Here is a 27,095-nt window from a genome sequence, read left to right as displayed (position 1 = left end):
CAGTTTTGTAAAACAGATTGTATAAAGTCGAGTGCACACAGGCACACTAAGCATATTAATTGGGTGGTGTGCGTCCATGTACCGAGGCTAGCGTCAATTTCCGGAGCGTTGCACTGTGGGTAGCTATCCTGTAGCTATCCCATAGTTCCTGCAGTCTCCTTCGCCCCTTGGAATTCTTGGTTGAGATCCCAGTGCCTGATGGGGCAAAAAACATTGTCGCGGGTACAGCATCACCCTCCCTCCGTGAAAGCAGCAGACAACCATTTCGCACCTTTTTTCCTGGGTGAACTGTGCAAACGCCATAGCACAGCAAGCATGGACCCTGCTCAGATCAAGACCACAATTGTGGACGTTGTAAACACCTCGTGCATTCTTGTGCAGTCTGTGCTGAACCAGGACCTGCAAAGCCAGGCGAGGAGGAGGCAGCTACGGCAGCACGGCGACGAGAGTGATGAGGACATGGACACAGAATTCTCTCAAACCGCGGGCCCCTGTGCTTTGGAGATCATGCTGGTAATGGGGCAGGTTCTAGCCATTGAACGCCGATTTTGGGCCGAGGAAACAAGAACAGACTGGTGGGACTGCATAGTTTTGCAGGTTTGGGACAATTTGCAGTGGCTGCTAAACTTTTGCATGCATAAGGGCACTTTCATGGAACTTTGTGACTTGCTTTCCCCTGCCCTGAAACGCCAGAATACCAAGATGAGAGCAGCTCTCACAGTTGAGAAGCGAGTGGGAATAGCCCTCTGGAAGCTTGCAACACCAGACAGCTACCGGTCAGTTGGGAATCAATTTGGAGTGGGAAAATCTACCGTGGGGGCTACTGTGATGCAAGTAGCCAAAGCAATCATTAAGCTGCTGCTACGAAAGGTTGTGACTTTGAGAAACGTGCAGGTCATAGTGGATGGTTTTGCTGCAATGGGATTCCCTAACTGTGGGAGGGGGCGATAGATAGAACCCATATCCCTATCTTGGCACTGGAGCACCAGGCTACCCAGTACGTAAACCGCAAGGGGTACTTTTCAATGGTTCTGCAAGCACTAGTGGATCACAAGGGACGTTTCACCGACATCCACGTGGGATGGCCAGGAAGGGTTCTTGACGCTCACGTCTTCAGAAGCATTGCTCTGTTTAAATGGCTGCAGCAAGGAAATTACTTCCCAGACCAGAAAATAACAGTTAGGGATGTTGAAATGCATATAGTTATCCTAGGGGACCCAGCCTACCCCTTGGTGCCATGGCTCATGAAGCCATACACAGGCAGCCTGGACAGTAGTCAGGAGTTGTTCAACTGCAGGCTGAGCAAGTGCAGAATGGTGGTAGAATGTGCATTTGGCGGTTTAAAGGCGCGCTGGCACACATTACTCACTCACTCAGACCTCAGCCAAACCAGTGTCCCCATTGTTATTGCTGCTTGCTGTGTGCTCCACAATCTCTGTGAGAGTAAGGGGGAGACTTTTATGGCTGGGTGGGAGGCTGAGGCAAATCACCTGGCCGCTGATTGCGTGCAGCCAGACACCAGGGCGATTAGAAGAGCACACCAGGAAGCAGTGTGCATCAGAGAAGCTTTGAAAACGAGTTTCATCATGGGCCAGGGTACGGTGTGACTGCTGTGTTTGTTTCCCCTTGATAAATTCCCCCCCCTTGATTGACTCATTCCCTGTAAGCAACCCACCCTCCCCCTTCGATTACAGCTTGCTTAAGCAAATAAATTCACTATCGTTTAAAAATCATGTATTCTTTATTAAGTCATTATAAAAAGAGAGAGAGAACTGACAAGGTAGCCCGGGTGTGGTTTGGGAGGAGGATAGGAGGGAAGGAAAAGGCCACTAAAACAATTTCAAAGTAATGACAGCCTTTTGGTTGGGCTGTCCATGGGGGTGGAGTGGGCGGGTGCACGGAGCCTCCCCCCACGCATTCTTACACATCTGGGTGAGGAGGGTATGAAACATGGTAAGGGGTGAGGGTGGTTACACAGGGGCTGCAGCGGCACACTGTGACCCTGTTGCTGTTCCTGAAGCTCCACCAGATGTCGGAGGATGTCAGTCTGATCATGCAGCAGCCCCAGCATTGCATCCCGCCACTGCTGATCTTCCTGCCTACACCTTTGATCTTCCTGCTGCCACCTCTCATCTCGAGCTTCCCTCTTGTCCTCACGTTCACTGGCATCTTTCCTGTAATTTGATACCACGTCCTTCCACTCATTCAGATGAGCTCTTTCATTGCCGGTCACTTCCATGATTTCCGAGAACATTCCGTCTCGCGTCTTCTTTTTCCGCTGCCTTATCTGAGATAGCTTTCGGGATGGAGTAGGGAGGCTTGAAAAATTTGCAGCTGCATGAGGGAGTGAAAAAAAGGGGAGAAGTATTTAAAAAGATACATTTTACAGAACAGGGCTTATACTTTTTCACGGTGAACAACACTATTCACCTTACATAGCACATGTGATTTCACTACAAGGTTGCATTTTGCATCTTAGTATTGAGTGCCTGCGGCTCTGGTGTTGGAGATGCCCTCCTTTTGCAAATACCAAGCAAATCCTGTTCAGTGCTGCTTCTTTCCTGTTAACATGCACAGCTGAAACCACCGCCCTCCATCCAATTCTCTGGGATGATTGCTTTACCCCTCCCCCCACCGCGTGGCAGGTATCATGGAAGATCACTGCTAAACACCCCCCCCCCCACTGCATGGCTAGTAGCAGGGAAGATCCCTGCTAGCCAAACGCGAAAAAGCTCAGCGCCATTCCCCAGCCCCCCCCCCCCCCCCCCCCGGCTTGGCTACCTGGAAGGAAGGATTTATTTTAAGCGACAGGCAGACAGCCCAGTAGGAATGGCCATCTCTGTCCCCTTAATTAAACTCCTGAATTTCAACCAGGTTACCATGAACGATATCACTCTCTTGAGGATAACACAGCGAGATAAAGAACGGATGTTGCTTGAATGCCAGCAATCACCAGGACCATACGCAGCTAGGCTTTGTCATGCAATGATACCAGATTACTTGCTACATGCATGGCGTGGTCAAGTGTCCTACCATGGTGGGCGGAATAAGGCTGCCCTGCCCAGAAACCTTCTGCAAAGGCTTTTGGAGTATCTCCAGGAGAGCTTCAAGGAGCTGTCCCTGGAGGATTTCCGCTCCATCCCCAGACATGTTAACAGATTTTTCCAATAACTGTACTGGCCACAAATGCATCCCAAGTCCTCAGGGCAAATTAATCATTAAAAAACACTTGCTTTTAAACTATGTTTTATATTTACAATGGTATACTCACCAGAGGTCGCTTCCATGGCTTCATTGTCTGGGCTAGTGACTTGGGAGGGTAATTCTGTCTGGGTGAGAAAAAACTCCTGGCTGTTGGGGAGAACGGAGTGCTGTGTGCTCTCTGCAAGCTCGTCCTCCTCTTCCTCCTCCTCATCTTCCCCGTCTGCAGAATCCTCAGCCATGGCTGAGATTACCACCCCCACTTTGGAATCCACGGACAGGGGTGGGGAACTGGTGGCAGACCCCCTTAGAATTGCATGCAGTTCAGCGTAGAAGTGGCATGTTTTCGGCCCTGCCCTGGACCTTCCGTTTGCTTCTTTGATTTTCTGGTAGGCTTGTCTGAGCTCCTTAACTTTCACACGGCACTGCACTGAGTCCCTGGTGTGGCCTTGGAAATTTTTTCAAATGTTTTTTCATTTCATCTTTTGAAACGAAGTTCTGTTAGCACGGAATCCTCTCCCCATATAGCGATCAGATACAGTAACTCCCATGCTGGAGCTCTTTTTCGATTCTCAGGAAACTGCATTGTTACCTGTGTTGATGAGCTCTGCGTGGTCACCTGTGCTGGTGAGCTCTCCACGCTGACCAAACAGGAAATGAAATTCAAAAGTTCGTGGGGCTTTTCCTGTCTGCCTGGCCAGTGCATCCGAGTTCAAATTGCTTTCCAGAGCAGTCACAGTGGTGCACTGTGGGATACCGCCTGGAGGCCAATACCGTCGATTTGCGGCTACACTAACCCTAATCCAACATGGCAATACTGATTTCAGTGCTACTCCTCTCTTTGGGGAGGAGTACAGAGACTGGTTTTAAGAGCCCTTTATATCGATATAAAAGGCCTCGTTGTGTGGACAGGTGCAGGGTTAAATTGGTTTAACGCTGGTTAAATCGGTATAAACGTTGAGCTACAAGTACATAGCCAATATTCATAACTTCAATTTCAAGAATGATACATACAGCATAATCATAACCAGCAAAATACAACCATTCCATAGACACCTTACTTGACCTCCTTTTTACAAGATTTGGTGCAACTATAGGACCTTGGTTACAGCAATCATCTATATGGTCACAGTTCATGTCAATAATGCCACAATGAGCATTGTAAATACAAGGAGCTACTAAAAGGATGAGGCTGACTTTGGCTGTAGAGGGATAATACAGACACTGCTGGCTCCTGTCATTTGCACTGCACTATAATTAGGTTACCCAAAACAAGACACTGGCAGACTAACTCCTCAAGCAACTGCCTGGATCTTGTCTCTGTGCTGTCCTCATTCCTCTTCAAAAATTAAGGTTCAGTCATGTTGGGTCAATCAATACAGAGTAGTTGAGCATGCTGGGCTTCTATTTCCACTTATTTCCATTCAAGCAGATGCTTTTCTATCTCTTAGAGAGGAAAGGAAGTTACCAACTGTCCAGAAATATTAGTTAGCACTTTCAAAATTCTTTTGAAGCTGGAGATCGAATGAAGGTATAATCTAACCAGGAAGAGGGATCCCCCCTTCTAGCCCATTGCATACTCATCACTAAATGTCTGCCAGTTTGGATAGCTCAGCACCCACACTGTTTAGCAAATACATAATAAATAATGAACAAAGTGGGATAGTGTGCTCTAAGGAGCATAGTAATTACTTAAGTAAGCAACTTTTGTTAAATATGAGAGAATAACAGTAAGGTTTTTTTGAAGTATTAATCAAGTTGGAGAGCTTGTAGGAGCAGGATTTTATATGCACTATGAGAATTAATGTATGATTTGATTTCATCCTGCCAGCCACCCTTTTTGAATAGCAGAAAAGAATGACAGACCAGAACAATCCTTATGACTGATTATGGTCACCCTTTTGTTTTAGGATAAGTTATAATGTCTACTATGCTTTCCTATATGTATTACAAATAAGGCACTCTAGTTAAATATACATTTATTTGTTTTAAGGTTTAGTAAGTAAGAGACAGGATCTTGTTTTGTATCTATGTTAAGGAGATTAGAGGAATGGTGAGGGCCTGAAGCCCCAGTGTGAATTGTTTTAGTTATAAGATTTAGCAAGTCTTGATTTACAATGTATTCTGCTGAATTTACAATACTGCTGTCTGTGTACCTTTGAAGGTTTCTGTAAGAGATTGTAAGTGAGGAATGCATGCATCAGGAAAAGATAAGGTGTGAAAACCATCACAAAGGTCCAGATGGTCAAGAAAAAGTGAGAGACTTGGAAAAACCAGGAGACAGTCAGAAAACTATAAACATCAACTGGCAGGACTGTGTGTGTGTGTGTGTGTGTGTGTGTGTGTGTGTGTGTGTAACTAAAAAGCATATGCTAACTGTTGTATTTTCAATAAATGCTGCATATTTGCCTTCTCCTATAAAAGACCCTGTGTGCTTTGTATGAGCATAACAAGTTTACCTTAGGTGGAAGAATTGTTTGTTTGTGTGTTTAAATGTGTAAATCTGACCTATAATATGTGTTTTAGTTGCTCATAATGCATTATGTTAGTGTACCTGAGGTTTCCTTGTATAGCAGGCAGCAAAGAATCCTGTGGCACCTTATAGACTAACAGACGTTTTGGAGCATGAGCTTTCGTGGGTGAATACCCACTTCTTCAGATGCATGTGGTGGAAATATCCAGGGGCAGGTATATATATGCTAGCAAGCAAGCTAGAGCTAACGAGGTCAGTTCAATCAGGGAGGATGAGGCCCTGTTCTAGCACAGTTGGCTTGCCAACTACAGAACCAGTTTCTCCTCTCTTGGTTTTCACACCTCAACTGCTAGAACAGGGCCTCATCCTCCCTGATTGAACTGACCTCGTTATCTCTAGCTTGCTTGCTAGCATATATATACCTGCCCCTGGATATTTCCACCACATGCATCTGAAGAAGTGGGTATTCACCCACGAAAGCTCATGCTCCAAATCGTCTGTTAGTCTATAAGGTGCCACAGGATTCTTTGCTGCTTTTACAGATCCAGACTAACACGGCTACCCCTCTGATACTTGTATAGCAGGGTGCATGCATCTGTATGTCCAGTAATCAATACTATTCTCATAAACAGTGAAATCTCAGTAAGACAGACTACTAAAGAAATGGAATACATTTATTTACAAGGGGACTATTGATATTCTCATGGTGTCTTGCATATTGATAAGAATATGTACCTCTCAGTTGTCTTGCATTTATCATGACAGCCACGTCTGCAGTTCTGTCATGCTGACAGGGAGGTCTGTGGTGTGAGAGTTGACGCTATCTCTAATTGCTGTCAGTTCTGCACACATGTTTCAGACAAATGTAGTGAAGCAGTCCAGACCCAGCAGAGTGGCAAGGAACAGCCCTCCCATACTGTGGCTAGAACAGGAGTAGGAAGGGATAGACTACAGAGAGAGGAGAAATGAAGGACGAGGGAGGTAGAAGACATGGGGCACCTGGGAAATCAAGAAAAAACTGTGGGAGGAGAATTATGGTTTGTGTCTCAGGGCTCAATGCTGGAGTCTTCGGAGATTGTAATTTGTGATGGGATGGACAGTGCACAAAGGGGTTAATAGTCCTGCAGATGGCCTGTATTAGGCCTAGATCCACAACTTCCCCCAGGAATATCAAGCCCGGAGGCAATAAAAAGAGAGGAAGCAGATTTCTAAGCTGGTCTTTCCTGACAGAGGGATCTGGGCATAGAACAGCTAAGGGTAGGCTGATCATCAGCCCTGAGTGAGGATCCCTAGAAGCAGACTTAGACTAGAGTTTTTCATCTGTTTGGTTGTTAATAAAAGTCAAACAGCAGGAAGAGGGTGAACTTTGATCCTAGGTGGGGTGGTGGTCAGTATCTTGGAGCAGCTGGGGAAAGGCATCTGCGCGCGCGCGCACACACACACACACACACACACGTTTTCATCGTCATTGGGAAAATGACGTCATTGGGAAAATGACGTCATTGGGAAATATATTTCCCCACATATACAATTATGTTTAGCATTTTAAGAATAATTATACATTACACTTTGCACCTAATGTGTCTGATCCTTGGCAGTGTATGTGCAAAGATACAACAGGAATTTAAATTTGTTTTATTTTTACAGTTGATCCTAACTTTGCTTGGCAACATATTTAGAACAAGTTAGGGCAGTTTGTAGATGAACGGTTACAGATACAATGAAGTAAACCACATTGTATCCTAAACTTATGAACTATGTCTCTACTTGTTTGCAAACACTTCTACAATGTATCATTTTCTTGGTTTTTTCCTCAGTGCTAAGAAACAAATATTATCTTATATTTGAATAATCTGTTTGCAGGGTAATACCACTCCATATAAGCAGGCTTTCCTGTAGTAAACTGAAAAGCTAAGGTGTAACATACACAGATTGAATTTGGTGACCGGCATTTCTCCTGGAGGGAATTTTCTAATGCATAACCTGTAAATCACTGAAAATAATAGCAGTCAGAGAACTATTAACTTTGCCAAGAGTGGATTCTGCTACTTTGTCTTTGTCATAAACAGATAGCTAAGGGTTAATGTCTCTTTCACCTGGAAAGGGGTAACAAACAACACCTGACCAGAGGACCAATCAGGAAACAAGACTTTTTCAAATCTGGGTGGAGGGAAGTTTTGGGTGTGAGTCCTTTGTTCTTGGTCTGTTCTCTTTCTCGGCTCTGAGAGTGACCACAGGAATCTCCAGGCTTTCTAATCTTCTGTTTCCAAGTTGTAAGTACAAGGATTGTAAGACAATAGGTTTATATTGGTTTTTTTTGTATTTACATGTGTGTAGTTGCTGGAGTGTTTTCTTTTTGGATAAGGCTGTTTATTCATTTTTTATTTTAAGCAATTGACCCTGTATGTTGTCACCTTGATACAGAGACCCTTTTATGTCCTTTTTCATTCTTTTTATATAAAGCTTTCTTTTTAAGACCTGTTTGAGTGTTTTTCACTGGTTAAGGCTAAGAAACGAAGGGAGGGGGAAAATCTCTTTGTGTTAGATTTACTAAGCCTGACTTTGCATACCCTCTGGGAGAGGGGGGAGAGAGATTAGATCTCTCGGTACTTGTGTTTCAAGGATTTGAAGCAGGGAGGGTGGAAACCCTTTGTTTAGATTCACGGAGCTTGAATCTGTATATCTTTCCAGGAACCCAGGGAGGGAACACCTGGAGGGGAGGAAGGGAAAGGGAAATGCTTTATTCCCCTTTGTTGTGAGACTCAAGGAATCTGAGTCTTGGGGTCCCCCAGGGAAGGTTTTGGGGAGACCAGAGTGAGCCAGACACTGGAATCTTCTGGCTGGTGGCAGCGATATCAGATCTAAGCTGGTAATTAAGCTTTGGAGGTCTCATGCTAGCTTCTCACGTTCTGAACTCTAAGATTCAGATCTGAGTAGGAGAGTTATGACAGTCTTCACAGTTAGCGCCTTTGCATTGGGGAAAAGTGTAGTACCTTTTTACTGCTAATGATGAGGTATTGTCTTTCTGTGGTCCTACAGCTCAAAATTGCTTCCATTTAAAGCATTAACCATTGCTAGTCTGTGGTGTGGATGTAGGCTTTGTAAATATTTTCACAAATAACCTTCAAGAATGAGAGGTATAGTGAAACTTTAATATTAGCAAACTGCATCAAGTGAACAGCTTTTCATCAGGCTTTTTAATGTGTGTCTGCCTTAGTGCCCTGTTCATTCTTTTCCCCACTCTCTTTGCATTTGTCCAATATGTATGGAATGGACTTTCTCAGGTTCTTCTTTCACATCACACTTAAAAAAACAAACAAATAAAAAACAAAAAACAGAAGACACGTCTTCTCTGATGCCATCAGGAACTGAATTAATAATGAAGGATGGGGAAAACTAAATTGTCCCATATTCATGGATTTCTCATTGCAGCCTGTCTATGTATGTAATCTTTAAACTGTAAGTTCCTTTGGGCAGGAACTGTCTTTTATTTTGATGCACGGTATAGTGCTGAGCTCACTATTGGTGCCAAACAAAGTGGATTGTATACCATATTTCATAGAATGTCAAGGCTAGAAGGGACCATTGTCAGACTAGATGATCACTTCCTGCAGAACACAGGCCATAGCACCTCATCCTATAATTCTTGCATCAAGTCCATAAATTCTGGTTGAGCTAGAGTATCGCTTTTAAGAAAGACACTGAATCTTGCTTTAATTTGCATTTTTAAATATACAGCCACTAAATTGTCTGTCTGACCCTAGCAATGAGTACAATGACCAAACATTACTTGAGGAAAAACAAAAACATTTTGATAATTAATGTGAATATTGTGAACTTTTAATGGAGAACACAGAGGGATAAGCGCTTTAGGTTTCTACTTTGTCTGTATCTAGAAGGCAATTTCTATGAAGAAGGTGTTGGAAGGAAGGGCAGCAATGTAGAGGTTTAGTTTTGAAATTATATGTTGGAGGCAATCAGAATTGACACTAATGCAAAAAATTTCTGTTTGTGTTTTGAAATGCTCATTATAAGACATCTTCATGTAGCTTTTCATGAAACATGAACATTATTCAGTATGAATTCAGTCAGCTAAAAGCTATATTTTCACCATAGGGTGAGGCTGATAAGTACTAGTGTGTTGCCAGTTCTGCTGGCACTCTTCTGTGTATCAGTATTATTTAAACAAACACCAAATCATTTTTTAAAAGACTATCTCATGTCAAATCCTGTGGAAATGTTACATGTAGCACTCTAGCACTCTTTCCTAGTATGGTTTATATGTTAAGAGGGATTATTTTGTGGACCCTGTACCCTTCCAGTCATGATTCTGTGGACCCATACCCCTTTTTTCACAATCATGTAACACCCAATAGACAGTTACATAAAAAATATTACTTCCCTAGCAATGTGTTTAGCTGTCTTTACAACCAGTTTAACAGATGGGAACCAGGAGCTGGAAGCCAGTAACATGGGACTACTCTGCTGTCTGTGGATCATGCACTTGAATAAAATTGTGGCTACCTGGGGTTTTGTGCTCATCATTGTGCTGCACCTTATGTCGACTTGGAACTTCAGGGGGACAGTAGGGTTAGAATTTAATTCCTGCCCCAAAATCATAGGCCACTGTCACTGGAGCTCAAGGATTCTGGGAATGTTAGAGTTGAGGGCAGAGTAGAAGGCAATGCTGTACATGCAAGCAAGCCCATTCGCTAAGGTAGTAGTGAGACACTGGGTTTTTATCCTTTGTGATAACTTACATCTTTATCACATACAAAAAACTCCTGTGTTAATAGAACATTGTCAAGGTTGCAAAGTCAAACATTAAAAGTTAGGCCATATCAGAATTAGGATTGCCATTGCAGAGTCAAGGTTGTATAACTCATCTCCAATAACCCATTTTACTTCATCCATGATGCCTTTTGTTGCCTGCTTCATCGCTCAGTGTGTTTCTAATGCAAAGATGATTGGTAGTAGCACACGCCCTTATCTAACTCCAGGCACAATATCAAATTACTCTCCCAGGCCTGCATCCGATTATACTGCTCATCTACTTCCATCAGCTTGTCTGGGATCCTGTAGCTAGCAATATTTCACTGGGTGTCGAATGCTTTCTTAAAGTCAATACATTTGACATGCATCCGACGAAGTGGGTATTCACCCACGAAAGCTCATGCTCCAAAATGTCTGTCAGTCTATAAGGTGCCACAGGATTCTTTGCTGCTTTTACAGATCCAGACTAACACGGCTACCCCTCTGACACTTGACATTTGATTAAGGTGTGCTTTTGCCAAGCACCAGCTTTTTCGATGATCTGTCAGAGAGTGAATATCTGTTCACAACATGATGTACCTGGATGGAACCCAGCCTATTCTTCTCATAATATTTCATCTACTTCATTCTGTTTAGCATAACAGTGCCCAATACTTTGCCCGAGGTTGGTAGCAGTACAATAGCTCCCAGGTTCATTCATTTTAAGAATGATTATGATCACCCTCTTTAGTCAATTAGATTGTGATACCATCTTTTGAGTCTTGTGGCACTTGTTCTTTCACCAATGTTTCATTACTGTGTTTAGTTGTCTACTCAGTCAGAATTTTCCTCCTGTCTTTACTTGAATTTTGTTAACCCCATAATCTTTCCCCTGTTTGAAGTCTATGATGATTGCTTTAATTTCATGAGATGTTATTGCTCCCTCTTCTATTTCTAATTTAGTATTGGCATTTCTCTTAAACCTGAGCATGATCATCTGTCCCGGGCAGTTTAATATGGAATGGAAATTTTTGCCATTGTCTGGCTTGTTGCGCATGCATTTTCAACATCTGTACCCAAGAGTCCCTGGTGAGCATCACCTGTGACTGTCTGGTTCTTCCTGAGAGATCTATCACTGTTCTGTAGAGCTGCTTGACATCTCCCCTCTGTGCTGCTTCCTCTGCCTCTTCAGCCTTCTCCTGAAACCAGTTACTTCTATCTTACCTGCGTCTCCTCTTTATTTCTTTGCCCTCTTCTCTGTATGTGCCACTGGGTAGCAACAGGATGTCTCACTTGTTCTGTAGGGCATACACATTGCAACCACTTGAGCTTTCTTTGATCTCCTTATTTGATATTTTCTGTGATGTCCCGTTCTGTCAGCTTGCTTACTCTCACGTTTGTTGTTTTGTCTTTCCCTGAAATGGAGCCAAAAACCCAAGTATGGCAGATCTCAATGAAAGCTGAGATCTTGTGACATTGAATCCTAATGACCAAATCTGTAACAAAAGTAGGTACATGGAATGTATGTACTTTGTATAGTCTGGGAAAGTTGGCACAGGTTACTTGAGAAATGAAAGAAGTACCATCTGACCATACTTGTCAGTGAAATGAGATGGGCAGGAAGTGGGAACATGGTGTGTGATGGTGCTGCAATCTTATACAGTGGAACCTCGATTATCTGATTGGGGCCATGTCGGATAACCAAAAATTCAGATAAACTGGAGAATGAGTGGTAGGGCCCAGGTTGTCAGCCCCGGGCAGCGGGACTCGTGCTGACAGTTGGAGCCCCAGCCGCTAACAGCCCCAGGCAGCTGGTGGTTCGGTTAATACAGAGAGCTGGATAATGGAGGCTTGGTTGAACAGTTCTGCTGTACTTGGGATGTGGAATGGACAGAAGAGGTGTAATTATGTTTGATAACATCACAACAAAGCCTCTGCTGGCTTGGGAGCCAGTGAACAACAGAATAACAGCCAGGCTGCAAACAAGACACATCAAGCATGCAATAATCCGAGTAGATGCGCTCACAAATGCAGTTGGTGACAGTGAAAAGGGTGCATTCTCTGTGCAGGTGCAGCTAGTATTTGATGTGCCTAACCATGACATTAACTTGATAGGCAACTTCAGTGCACAAATTGGCAATAGCTCTATTGGCTGGGAAGTCGTTTTGGGCACAGCAGCAGAAGGCATCCAAACTGATATGGCAAACAGTTCTTGAATTTCTGTGGCACAAACAACCTAAAGGTAAGAGGCCGTCTCTTCTAGCACAAGAGGATTCACAAGGTCACATTGAGATCATTAGGCAATGTGATTGTCAGCCAGATAGATCATGTGTTTATAAATAAGAGATGGAGGTCTTTTTGGAGGGATATCAGAGTAAGCAGATTAGCAGATGTTGGCTCAGATCATTATCTTTTAGTGGGTACATTACAACTTCAAGTAAAAAAGATCACAAAGCGGGACAACGAGAGTGTACAACGAGAGTGTTTATAGCAATAGAGAAGTTCAAGGACAAAGAAATGCAGATCAGATTGCAGATTGTATTTAGCAACCATTCCAGTGTTTTATAGGACTAGGCCAAGGAAAGTTTGGAGGACACAGATGGTCAGATTGGAAGAAGATGGTAATTGAGATAGCAGAGGAAGTAGTGAGCCACTGAAGATGCATGAATTATATCTGGGCCCTGGGCAGTGATTGACTAGTGGAAAGCTATGAAGACAAAAAAGGAACAGGCAAAATCCTTAGATGTGTATGCCAAGTGCTTAGGGACGTGGATTTAATATAACAGAAACCTGTATGCCTGTTTCCCTTATCTACTTGCAACCTCTAGCCAGTTTCCAAGCTGGCAGAACTAGCTTGTGCAGTTTACAGTCTGGACCCTCTGTGTGTGTCAGTCTTTTCATTGCCACACTCGACCACCTCCTTGTCCTACTTTCCTCCCCTCCCCTGCCCCCCCCCCCCCCGGCTTCTTGTCTGATCTGTGTCACCATTCTCTCCCGTCAGGCTTCTCATCCAACCTCAAGCCACCCCGACCTCCATGAGTCTGTCTCCCAGTCTCTTTGCTGAGGCAATCCTAGTTCTCCTCTGTTTAACAACTCCACTGGTTCCTCTTCCCAATCTCTCCTACTCACCCCAGCTTCTTGTTCAATCCCAGTTTTCATCACAGGCTCCTTGTGTAACTAGTTCCAGTCTCCCCTTCAATTCTCAGGCACAGTTCTTTTCCCCCTTTCCCTCCATCCAGTTCCAGTCTCACCAGCCTCCTCACCCCAATCTGCTCCTTTCCCGTCTCCTGATCTGGCTTTGTCCCCTCTGCATTCAAATCAGATGGCTTATTCCTTTATGTTGATCGGGTGCCTGTGTGTGTGTGTGTGTGTGTGTGTGTGTGTGAACTGCAGTTTTTTTCAGTGGCTTATAGCGTGTCTAAATTTGGGCTGATTTCCCCAGGGATGTCAAAGGGCACCTCCCTGACACAAAGGCCATCCCCTCACCCTTGCCAATTTCAAATTCCTGCTCTGTAGCATAGGGGCATTGGATCATTTCAAAGAAAAAGTCCCAATAATTTTTTTAAACATAGACAAAATAATGTATTATTTCCTAGCTTTGTTCTTGGAAGGAGGCTACAGCTGAACCATTTTGGCATGGAAAACTTCAGCCCACATGGTTAAAGTTTTGGCAAAGTTATAGGCAATTGAAAATAGAGTCTTGTAATGGGAAGTGTCAGGCAACCTTAATAATGATACCTCTAGTGTGCATTGGTGAGAACACAAAGGCCCTTCCCTCTTTTGTTAGGTGCCATGGGAACAATAAAGAATGTAATGTGCAGGATCTCTGTTATGTCCCATGTCATATTTATTTCATGCTGTAAGTAAAATTAAAACTCTTGCACATTTCAAATAGTTGCAAGAAGAAAATTCGCAAGGAATAGTTGATTTTTTTTATGTATTAACTTGGTATAGTTTAGCCCCTTATGTTTTAGCCCAATTAAATATTTCACTTTCCAAGAGGAGTTGGTAAGAACTATATTTCTATTAAGATTACTTAATATGTAGGGGTACCTGTTACATTACAATAAGAAGGCCTTCAACACAAGATTTAAATTCAAGTTTCCTGCTACGTTTTGTGAAAAGTTCTATGTTAAACCTAGATAGACTTTTCATGTTGCTTCCTATGTGACACTGTGATCTGTCTCAGTATCTAAAGTGTTCTGTACTAAATACACTAAGGTCAGGCTATAACTCTGTTCTCTCCTGGCAGGAAGGCTTCTTGGAAACACAATCTCTTATGCCCAGAAGGATGTCTCATTCTTGTTTATATAATATATAAAAAGCTAGGAGAGCGAAATGTAATTAATAAGAAATGTAAAAGTGGTCTCCTGTACTAAATGAATCCTCTGCTGAAAGTGCTGGATGGATTTGTGTTAGGGTTGCCAGCCCTGCAGGATTGTCCCGGAGTTTCCAAAAATTAAAGATTAATCTTTAGTTAAAGATTGTGTCCTGTGATGAAACCTCCAGGAATACATCCAACCAAAAGTGGCAGCCCTAATTCATATTGTTGACTGATTAAACTTTGAGAGAATTTCAGTCATTCAGAAAAAAAACTATATAATATTTATGAATCAGATTGTCTTGATTGGATAAAATGTTCAGTAATTCTGTTTTCTCAGCTGGTCAAAATGCAGTAGCCCAGGAATGGTAGAAGGCCCATTGTCTCTAGGTACTGTGGGAACCCGTTGATTTCAGGGGGAATTGAGGTGTTCAGCACTCTTTAGTATTGGGTCCAAAATTAGCAACAACATCAACATTTATTAGATAGGATGGCTAGACTTATAACAGTGATTTGGCAGAGCATAAATAAAGTCATTATAAAAATATCACAGGCTCAACTGGAGCTTTAAATTAGCTATCTGTACGTGCAGGGAATTGCATTGCTTTTCAGTGCCACTGCAATGCCACTTATCTCGAAGCAGGATAATCCTGCCTGGGGAGAATAGGTTCCTGCTGAGCAAGAGTCTCTGCTCCCGCCCCTGAGTAGCTGCCAAGCCAATCTCCTACACACGCAGTTGTTACAGAAGAGCTACCTACTCTAGAGATGCAGTGTGAGGCAGATGCAATGGGAGACAATAAGTGAGGTGCAAATGGAAAGAGATGCGATGGAAGACGCAAGCTTTTTAATCAACCTTCCTCATTGGAAAGTACCAGTGGTTTGGGGTTGATATTCCTCCTGACAGCGGGCAGCGATCGATCCAGCAAAGGTCAGTTTATCGTATCTAGTTGAGATGTGATAAATCGACCTCCCCCCCCCCCCGAGCGCTCTCCTGTTGACTCCTATACTCTGCCGCCGTGAGAGGCGCAGGCAGAGTCGATGGGGGAGCAGCAGTAGTCAACTCACGGCAGTGAAGACACCGCGGCGAGTAGGTTTAAGTATGTCAACTTCAGCCTCGTTATTCACATAGCTGAAGTTGTGTAACTTAGATTGATTTCCCCCCCTCACTCCCCCCTAACTGTCACCTGCTGCTACAAAAGTGAGGAAGCAAAGTAGTCTCAGATCACAAGATGGGGCTTTAGCATGTGTGTGTAGACCAGGCCCCACACACACATGCTAAAGCCCCATCTTGTGATCTGAGACTACTTTGCTTCCTCACTTTTGTAGCAGCAGGTGACAGTTAGTGTGTCCCAAAGTTTTGCTAATGAATCTTATTTCTTGCTTAGCCAAGAGAGTTATAAATTTCAGGGGGCCAAACATGACACAAGCAGAAAAATGCTCCATTTTCCTGTTTTATCTCCACTGCTGTGCTCTGAGGCAATTTACAGATTCCCCTGTGGGAGAATTACATCTTTGCTGCCCATGCACATAGCACTTTCCCATAGGTTATAACTTGCCTGCAGTGGAAGTTTCTCCCTTGCTCCCATTAGTCAGTTAATCAGTCAATTGATTCTTACAGTAGTAAATCTGGATGTCCCCATTGTTCATGTGACTGTCCAAGGATAGACAAAAGGAGGTGGGGTTGATCCTACTGGCCTTAGTGGCAGCCTGTTGAGGTTAAGTGGCTTGGCAGATGCAAAAAAAAGGAACAGGAACAACATGTAGCTGAAAATCCCCCTTTTTTGGTCCTTAAAATAAAGTTTCTGTGCAGCAACATGTGTTGGGAATTTTGCCTCTTTCTTTCCAGACATACAAAAAAGGAGCCCAGGGCTGTGCTCCTGGCCCCCTAGTCTTTGATAAGCCATGTGTGGCAGGCAGGCGGGCATGTTTAAAAAGAGACGGGATGGATGCAATGGAGAGTGTGTCAGAGATAAGGAAATCCTCCCAAACTGGCCTTCATTTTAGCGGCAGAATTTTAATAAGGGCCTTCCACAAGCCCCCTCTAGCACAATACTTGATTAACCCCTTGAAATTAGCTCTTCGATCCCAGCAGGATATTGCCAGGAGTAACCCACCTCTTTTTTAATCTATAGTTTTCTGTCGCTTGTCTTTAACAGACAGCTTTTACTGCACTTATAACTGACATGTTGTACAGCTGAATTGCTGTAGCAAAAAGGAAATAGTGGATTTAAATCCAGCACCAGATAATGTATCATAGCCACTAAGGGTGTAATAGCCCTCAGCCTCGGAGTATTAGAACCCATTGTTCAGTTTCTGTTGGTGATCTGCTTTTGTATGAAGAAGGCAGAATGCAGGTGCATGTGTGGTCAAATTAGCTAGCCATAGAGATGGTTCTAATTCCTTAGAACAGGGTTACTATATTTTATGTTCCCAAATAGAGGACACTGCTGGAGAGAGGAGAAGTTGGAGGGGTGGGGGATGCAGTTGGGGGGTGCTGGAGAGGGTATTTGGGAGCTGCAGGAGAGCGTACTTGCAGCCTCTCTCTTGAAATGGGTGGCAGTGTCGCTCCATGGCAGGGCAGCTGGCACAAGCCCAGGACACAGCGCCAGCCTATCAGTCAGTACCTCCCTGTGGGCTTCTCTCCCTCCCTAGGGCAGGGAGCTGGGGCCTGACCCTGTCACCCTCCCGGCAGGGCTCTGAGGCCCCACAGCAGGGTAGGCAGCCTGGCTGAGGGGCACTTGGCAGCTCTGCTTAGCTGGTGGGCAGGGCCGGGCTGGGCAGAGTCAGCAGGTGCATATGCAGAGGCGGGACCAATTGGGGCATAGAAACAGCTCTTTCTGATCTGCAATGAACAAGGAAATATCCCAGACATTTCTTCATATTTCAAAAAGCCACCTGGATGGAGATCAGAGGATAAAAAAAGAGGTCATGTCTGGGAAATCCCAGATGTATAGTAAGCCCTTAAAACGGTATCTTCCTTTCTCCATGGCGGGTCTGACTAGCTGGGCTTGCTGCAGGCCTGGCTGGTGAAGGAGAGAACGCACCTCCCTGGGAGCTGCAGCATGGGAGCAGAGTTCCTCTTGAGTGACCATTCTGCCAGGGCCACTATGATGGCTCTTCAGCTTGGGAACGTTGATGTGCATTTTTCTCTCTTTGTGGCATCATCATTCGTGGCTATTTCTTGTTCCCTGGGTAAGCTGGTCACACCTCAGGCTGGCATTTCTAATTTGATTATGATCCTATCTGGATTTTGTTGTTGGAAGCAGGGGGAGTTTCTTTCAAACTGTTGGGCTCTGAGAGCCTCTGTGGAATGACTTGTTGGCTGGGGAATGTTCACCTGCAAGCCCGCAAATGAAAAACAGGTGTTGAATAATCCTCTTTTCACCAGTTGAGGTTGCAGGACTTGGCTTTTTATTTGTAACAGGTGAGGGAGAATTCGAGGAGTTTTATGTTAACACCACTGCCAACCCTCTGCTCAAAAACCATGAGTCGAGCCCCAAAAATTCATGAGTGGCTTAAAAATAATACATCTTGGGTTCTTTATTTGCATCCTGGCTTTTGAGCCATTAGGGTTTACTGAAGGCACATTTTCAAGCTCTTTTCAACAACCATGAAGGCCAAAAGGCTTATTTTTTAAAATGAAAGCTGAGAGTCGCACTTAAAGCATGATTCCAGGATCTTGGGCTTTAAGAAAACCCCCAAATATTGTGCGACTCAGTAACATTATGAACTGAGGCAACACTGAAGATAACCATTCTCGAGTATAGAAGAAGGGCTGGGAATTCTACCAAATCTGTCAATTTCTGGGTTTTCTGGAGTGCCCATCACTGTAGTGTTTAAGCCTGCGTCCCTTTGATAGTATGAATGCACTTTTCTTAGGCTCCTAAAAATGTGCAAATTCATATAGTGGGCAGTGGTGACTCTGAATTGTACATGATTCACTGCTTTAGGTGTTCATGATGCACAATTATGTACAATCTGCTGATCTGGACGGGGGAGTAGATGATATCTACCCATATTGATTCAGTCAGGGAAACACTTGGAAAGTGTTTTGAGGGGTTAGTAAAGAGTGCAGTAAGGAACAGACCCTCCAGGGGAGTCCCAGGAGTAGGACAATATGGGGATTCTGAGTGAGAGATTCTGGGCCAGGCCCTCATAAGGAAGCCTTAAATCTGGCCAAAGTGGCAAGCTGGGGAATGAATCTCCACAGTCAGCTCTGTGCCAGCCCCCACCCATTCTGAGCACATGGGAGATGTGCAGGGAGCCATGTCCAGAGCACTCTGTGCACTGCCTATTCCTATCTGCTGCAGTGACCCTTTGGGAGCCATTGCAGGCTGTTGTAAATTAGATTGAGCCTGTGGCAGCTCTGATTTATGCTAGGGGTCAAACTGACCCTTGGCAGCCCCAGAGTTTGGGGGAACCCAGAGGTGGTATAAACTATGTTTGCCTTTGTCCTTCTCCCTCCCTGGTTTCTGGGCTGGGAGTGCTGTGGAGGTGCCCAGCCATGAGGAAAATGAAGCACCTCACCTTCCCTTTGACAATCCCTGTCTCTAGAGAGTCTGGAAGGTGAGTATCTTCACCCCTCCTAAGCAGTGTGCCAACTGATTTTTTGGGGTAGAAGGGAAGAAATGAATACAAATCCCTGAAGTGAAAGAAAGTGGAGCCGTCTGTAATTTTCTGAGAAATGCAGTTTTGCCTGCGGAGTCTGAAAGGTTAAGAATTGGGCATTATGGTTCTAACTGGAAGAAAATAAGTTTATATTAGTCAGGTTGGATGAACTGCATCTGAACAGTGTGTTGGTTAAGAAGAAAGACTTCTGTGTGGGACAGTTTAATGGATGGGAGAAAGGGAAAATAAACAAAGTCCTTGCAGAAGCCAGGAAAGAGAGATTAAAAATCATTTGAAAAAAGATGAATGGGTCAGACAGCGATAAAATTACTTATTTGTATTAGTAACACAATGGGGTCTGGGAGGGAATATTAAAAGATCCTCCAGAATTATGGGAGTAAAATCACAGACGAGTTTACTAAGGCAGGGGTTCTCAAAATGGGGGTTGGGACCCCTCAGAGGGTCACAAGAGTATTACATGGGGGTGGGGGGGTCGCGAGCCATCAGTCTCCAACCCAAAACCCGCTTTGTCTCCAGCGTTTGTAATGATATTAAATATATTAAAAAATGTTTTTAGTTTATAAGGAGGAATCATACTCAGAGGCTTCCTATGTGAAAGGGATCACCAGTACAAAAGTTTGAGAACTACTGTGCTAAAGTATTCATATAATTTCAAGAAGCAGGCAATAAAAAACAGGAGAAGTGGAACTGTGAATGCAAAGAGAATTTCAGCATTTTATTAATAGAAACAGATTGTGGGAAAGTGAAAGCAATGGGGCAGCTCAGTACTGAGGGATTTACTCTGTTCAGAAAGAAACTGAAAGGGGGAAGGGACTGACCTTCTGTAAATTGAAGTTTGGAAGTAACTGAAGTAGTAATGTTTAGCGAATCATACTGTTAGTGTACTGTGCAAATATTAATTAATATAAAAGTAGGAGATCCTAGATGAGAGATATGTAGACTATCATCATAATGAATCAGAATTACAGATAGGAATTTGCTATAGCTTCAGAAGCAGCAACATAAAGCAAAACCAGAAATAAGAGTTCCTACATTAGCTTCTGTGGGGACAGCTGTAGAACCAGATGTTAGTTGGGGGTGACATGCAAATAATATATTTAGCACTGCAAAACTGGCATAAAAATATGCTGTCCCAGATACTAAGTCTGTTTACTATGAAAATTGATCATGGAAAAATAGATGTTGTTTCTCTCATGTATTTTTTTAAAAAAAATAATTACTGTGTGCAAAAACAAATTATGCAAAGCTGGTTATTCTCTCAAATGAAATAAGTAGTTAAAAACAATTAAGGGTTGCCCAAGTGAATATTGTACCAAAAATCCAGGAAGGCCCTAGTTAAGCCATTCCTTGAAACGCACAACTGTGATTTTTATCTTCTCCGTACTATCTTGCTCACATCTACCACTTATCCCACATGCCCCTCTTCTCTGTGTCTATGCAGACGGGCAGTCTTTATCTCTGACCATGTAGCGTGGTTAGACAGAAACGTTTTCTAATGATGGAGAATGTTTCATAGATTATAAGGCCAGGAGGAACCATTGTGATCATCTAGTGTGACCACTTGTATAACATATTGATGCTGTTCTGAAGTTGAAGACTTGTGTGGAGGATATTTAGTTCACCTGTTTAAATTTATTGTGCTGGATGACTGTTAATGGAGCAATTTTTTAAAAGTGGAAATACTTTGCAATAAGAGTTTCTTTATGGGAAGTTACTGGTTGTAATACAGGTATCTATGGTGTAATGAAGAAAAATACAATTATATCTTTCAGTATTGATACTTGTGGTTGGAGTTAAAAGACTGCATATTTTGCATGGAGGTGAAGTCAGGAGACCCGGAGGAGGTAATGTGAAGAAGATGGAAATAATGGTTGTAGGTTGCAGAGAAGGATGCAGCTACATATTTCCTGTTTGTGATGGTGGTGTTTTTTAATGATTGTGGAACATTAATTTGGTCAACCTCAACCACTATTTAATGGAGATTTCTGTTGGGGGGGGGATGTGCCAAGTGTTTAAGGAGGTGTTAATTAGTGCTGAAAGTCATCTATGTTGGTAGCTGTCCAGGTGAATATGTATTTTCCTCCTTTTTGTTGCTCCAGTTCCCCCCTGTCCCCCAGACACACTGTTTCCCAATCCCTCATCGAAGTCCCCTTTCCCATCCCTTCCACAGCTTCCTCTACACAAAAAGCCCTGCTCATTCCTATTCTGTCTCCTAACTGTTCACCAAGCTTCTCCCACCCACCAACCCAGACACCCACAAAACCCCTTGTTCTCCTGCCATGTTCAGCTTTTAAATATTGATACATATCAATATTTATCTGTGTTCTGTTTATACACATCCACACTGATATAGATCCGTATTTAAAAGCGGAATGTGGAGAGGAGTAGGGTATATGGATGGGGGAGTGGGGCTGGAAGGAAAAGTGAGGGTTCTAGGTGGGAACCTGAAGAAGGCACATGATTGTAAGGAGGGGCATGAGGAAATCTTTTGAGCTGACAAGGGAGGTGGACAGTGGAAAAGAGGATGTTGTGTAGAAAAGATGAGGAAGAAGTGGGGTTTGAGCTGCAGTGGGAGAAGCAGTATTGTGTGACCCATACTCCTGGAGACAGAGGATGTAGTGGAGAAAATTCTTCTTGGCAATGATTGAGAAGGAGAGAGGGACACAGAACATGCTGGAAAGCACCAGAAATGTGTAGCTGCCATTTGTCACTGCTAACTTGTAGTCAGGCCTAGCCTACACTAGAAAAGGATAGCTATGCTGGCAAATCCTCCTCGTATAGACACAGTGTATACTGATTCCTCAAATAAAATAAACTATACTGGCAAAACCACTTTTCTAGTATAACTGTATCTACATGGGGGCTTTTACCAGTTTAGAAATATTGTTTAAAAAAAAATCATACCCCTAGTGAACGTTGCTGTTCTCTCAGAAGTTTCCTGTGTAGACGTGGCCTCATAGCAAAGATGACAGTACCCTGTCAGTCTGGATTGGTGGACTAGCAATATAGAAATAATGGAGCCTTGAAACATAGGAGAAAACAGATATTAGAAGTTTTTTTGTTTTTTTTCAAATTTGATAAAAAGTTGAGCATCTCTCCTCTACTTGTTCACATCTGCAATTTCCTGGTAGTAAAAGCTACGAGAATTTGCTTTTGCCTCCTAGACTAACTGAATTTCCATGTCCAGGCCACTAGATTTTACCTCTCTGTGTTTTACTTTTAGCTAGAAATGGAAATCCAGTTGGAACTCTTAAGATAAAAAGTGAATCAAAGAAAGTCTGCAGCTGTCTGCTCCTTTACTATGCTGACCGTGGCTCTTTAGCCAAAATGGCAGTATTGTAAAATGATTAGGACTGTGAGCCACTGCCTTTTCTACTTCCATCCTTGCTCATTCTGCCCAAAAACTACTGTGCGGTAGTGGAGATTTGCTCACATTGTGGGGAGTTTTCTCACTTTGTGCACAGGGCAAAATACAGGATGAAATAAGAAAATACAGAATTCCTGGAATTTAAATAATTTATTTAAATATTTAAATAATTGACAGAGTCTGAAATGTGTTATCACAATCAACTGGCTGAATTCTTAGAAGTCATCCTGTCTTTTAATTCAATTTTAATTTGGAGAAATAGCAGTATTTTTTATACCACTCAGAGTTGTAATACAAGTATGTACAGCACTTTGAAATGTCTTTTGTTATGAACCTTGATAATAAAAAATAAAGTATAGTTACTTTTTTTAAGATGGGGTTTTAATCTCTTTATAGAGGGCATCTGTGAAATGACATTACAGCAAACCATTTATTTGAGCTCCCACAACTCAAATGCCTAGCTGGATATCTTGTCTTTTGAATGCATTAGTATGAGATTTTGCAGATGGCTGCCTACTAGACTTAGCATGTGTGAAACTGCGATCACAGTTTTCAAAACAGTGTGAGAGATGCTGAATTATGTTTTTGGTATTGTTGAATCTCTTCAATCCGTGCTGACTGCCAAATGATGGCAGAGATCCCAGATTAGTAATGGTCCTTATATGAATCATTAGCAGCAGTAGTCTAGAACTGTATGTAATAGATACTCTTTTCTAGAGGCAGAAGGATATTCAATCCATTAACTGTGTAAAGAGGGAGAGTGGGAAACCATAGGGGCTTTCTTATCATTTGAGAAGCCTCACCTTGGTGAAATGAGGTTCTGTTATGCATGTTGAACAGGTTTCTCATCTCATTTCCTAAACTGGGTTAAACTCCCATTTCCTTGGAACTAGAGTGATAAATTTAAAGAGTGATAAATAAGTCACCAGGACCAGATGACCAAGACTGAGAGTTTTGAAGGAACTCAAATATGAAATTGCAGAACTACTAATTATGGTATGTAACTTATTACTTCAATCAACCTCTGTACCAGGTGACTGGAGGATAGCTAACATAATGCGGACTTCTAAGCCCTCGTCCAGACTAACCCGCGGCATCGGCGGGTTAAAATCGATTGCTCGGGGATCGATATATCGCGTCTAGTCTGGACGCGGTGTATCGATCCCCGAGCGCGCTTACATCGATTCCGGAACTCCATCAATCCGAACGGAGTTCCGGAATCGACACGGAGAGCCGCGGACATCGATGCCGCGCCGTCCAGACTGGTGAGTACCTCGATTTTAGAAATTCGACTTCAGCTACGTTATTCACGTAGCTGAAGTTGCGTATCTAAAATCGATTTTAATTCCTAGTCTGGACGTGGCCTAAGAGGCTTCAGAGGTGATCCTGGGGGATAAATAGGGAGGTGGCAAAGATAGTTAAGCCCAAGCGAATTGTGAAGGGTTACAAAGAGATCTCTCAGAATTGGACCGGGCAACAAAATAGCAGATGAAATTCAGTGTTGTTAAATGCAAATTACTGTACATTGGAAAACATCCCAACTGTACATACAAAATGATAGGTTCTAAATTAGCTGTTACACGTCAAGAAGAGATCTTGGAGTCAGCATGTATGGTTCTCTGAAAACGTCTGCTCAATGTGCAGCAGCAGTCAGAAATGCTAACAGAAATAAATAAAAAGACAGAAAATATACTGCTATTATATAAATCCATGGTATACCTACACCTTGACTATTGCTGTGACACTGGCAGACCAGGTGCCAGCTTGTGTCAAAGTCCCCATGTCTCAGTTGAGTACTGACAAATACATAGCAGGAATCAGTCTGGCTCATCTATGTGTTACTGTTGTTAAAATAGGTTAGAATTATAAGCATGCGTTTAGTGTTTAGACTTTATTGAATGCTTGTGCATCCCATATTGTAAGGTAATATTTGAGCAGTTGTGTTGTGAGACTCTGTGACTATGTACATCATCAGACGGGAGAGAGAGACATTAATGAGTTTGAAGTGCTGATCTGCAACAGAAGGTGGTTACATCCTTTCCAACAGAAAAAGGTCCACTGACACCAGATGGACTATTTTGGGACAATGGAGAGGACAAAAGATTATTGTTTAGTTCTCTTCCCTGTGAAGGTGAGTCATGCAGATGGATTTCTCCCATCAACTGAGTATGCAGCTCAGAGCAGTAGGGGGATAAAAACACCAAACAAAATAAACTAGTTACCTTTATACCGTGTGGATTCTGGGGGGCAAGGTTGTTGCAGGCATAAACAAGAGATCCCCAGCTGCTTCAGCTGAGTTAGCCCTAGAGGACATATAGAGCTTGATGATTATAAAAGCTTATATTACCTTTTTGAAATTTAAGATTGTAACTCATTTGTGTACTTATGTTTACCTGCTTTAACCTTGTAAATAACTCTCTAATTTCTTTTTTCTATTTTATAATCTTTATAATTTATTATAGCATTAATAACAAGCATTGTCTCTGGTGTGAGATTTAAGGTGCAAGTGACCTGGTATAAGTGACTGGTCCTTTGGGACTAGGAGTAACCTGGATATTGTTGTGATTCTTGGTGTAAGGCACTGGTTCTCAACCAGGGGTATGCAGAGGTCTTCCAAGGGGTACATCAGCTCATCTAGAAATTTGCCCAATTTTGCAACAGGCTACACAACAAGCATTAGCAAAGTCAGTACAAACTAAAATTTCATACAGATAATGACTTGTTTGTACTGCTCTATATACTATACACTGAAATGTAAGTAGAATATTTATATTCCAGTTGATTTATAATTATATTGTAAAAATGAGAAAGTAAGCAGTTTTTCAGAAATAGTGTGCTGTGACACTTCTTTATTTTGATGTCTGATTTTTTTAAGCAAGTAGGTTTTAAGTGAGGTGAAACTTGGGAGTACACAAAACAAGTCAGACTCCTGAAAGGGGTACAGTAGTCTAGAAAGGTTGAGAGCCACTGGTGTAAGGGACCCTCTGTCACAAAAGTTTGCTCTCCTGGGTGGCGAGATATATCAGAGTACCCAAGAGACTGTCAGTGACTCTGTTTAGGCTGTTATAGTACCTGAGGAATAACTGGTTGGTGAAATCTAAGTATAGAATTCACAACCAATTGGTGTTTGTTCTCTGATTCCTAACAGTCTGCCCTGAAGTTGATACTCATGCTTTTGAGTCACTCCAGGCAGTGTTACAACCTGTGAGCAGTTCTGGTCATCCCTTTTCAGAAGAGCTATAGAAAAGGGCAACAAAAATGAGTAAGGGTATGGAACAGCTTCCATACGAGGAGAGATTTCAAAAGGCTGGGACTGTTCATCTTAGAAAAGAGATGACTAAGGGGGGGGGGAAAAAGAGGTCTATAAAATCATGAATGGTTTGGAAAAGTGAATTAGAAACTCTTATTTACCCCTTCACATTGAACAAGAACCAGGAATTACCCAACAAAGTTAATAGGCAGCAGGTTTAAAACAAACAAAAGGAAGTATTCTTCACACAACACAAGTCAACCTGTGGAACTCATTGCCAGGGGAAGTTGTGAAGATCAGAAGTATAATGGGTTCTAAAAAGAATTAGATAAGTTCCTGGAGTATATGTTCACCAATGAGTATTAGCCAAGATCATCAGGGATGCAACCCCATGCTCTGGGTCTTCCTAAACCTCTGGCTTCCAGAAGCCTGTACTGGATAATAAGGGATGGATCACTTGCTAATTGCCCTGCTCTGGTCATTCTCTCTCAAGCATTTGGCACTGACCACTGTCAGAAAACAGGATATTGGGCTGGTTGGACCATTGAACTGAGCCAGTATAGCTGTCCTTAGGTTCTTATGAATCTTTGTGTGGGAATTTAGTTTAAAGGTGCTAGATTGACAGTTTGGAGTAATGAAGTCTTTGTCAGTGAATTAAGATAAACTGGATTAAGGCCATTTATATTCTGAATGAGAATGTCTACACATGGGTTTAATGCAGTTTTACTAATCCACTTTAAATTCACATCTTCAATTAATTTGGATTAACTTTCCTAAGTGTTCCAATGTAGACAAGTCCTATGATTGTGACATGTAAAAACTTTCTAAACTATTAATGGTTTATCTGCACAAACACTCAGTTTGTGGCAAGCTGGGGTTTAAATTTACCCTGTGTTAGCCTGCTGCACACTGTCTGTGTGAACCTGGCAGTCACTCACTAAAGATTCCTTTATGCACTTTCATCTATCCCTGTTTGAAATGGGAGCAAATTAAATGGCACGTGGGAACTTTTAGTGAGCATCAGAGTCCACATGGACACTTAAGGCATGTCTACATTACAGACACTACAGTGGGACAGCTATGGTGGTGCAGCTGTGCTGCT

General features: G+C 42.8%; 2 protein-coding genes across 17 annotated transcripts in view; one reads left to right on the top strand and one right to left on the bottom strand.

Annotated features, from left to right (window-relative positions):
* Nucleotides 1–27,095, top strand: part of INPP4A (inositol polyphosphate-4-phosphatase type I A) — a 195,295-nt gene that overhangs the window by 4,457 nt on the left and 163,743 nt on the right. The window lies entirely within an intron of this gene.
* Nucleotides 1,773–3,646, bottom strand: LOC127038852 (uncharacterized). The gene is made up of 2 exons (XM_050931900.1): nucleotides 3,272–3,646; nucleotides 1,773–2,334 (listed from the first exon to the last, which is right to left on the bottom strand). The coding sequence occupies exons 1-2, from the start codon at nucleotides 3,441–3,443 to the stop codon at nucleotides 1,841–1,843; spliced, it is 666 nt and encodes a 221-aa protein (XP_050787857.1). The 5' UTR covers nucleotides 3,444–3,646; the 3' UTR covers nucleotides 1,773–1,840.

Source organism: Gopherus flavomarginatus, chromosome 1, assembly GCF_025201925.1.
Source record: "Gopherus flavomarginatus isolate rGopFla2 chromosome 1, rGopFla2.mat.asm, whole genome shotgun sequence".
In the NCBI taxonomy this organism is placed as follows: domain Eukaryota; kingdom Metazoa; phylum Chordata; order Testudines; family Testudinidae; genus Gopherus; species Gopherus flavomarginatus.
Note: the sequence above shows the minus strand (reverse complement) of the source record. Positions and strands in the feature narration are given on the sequence as shown.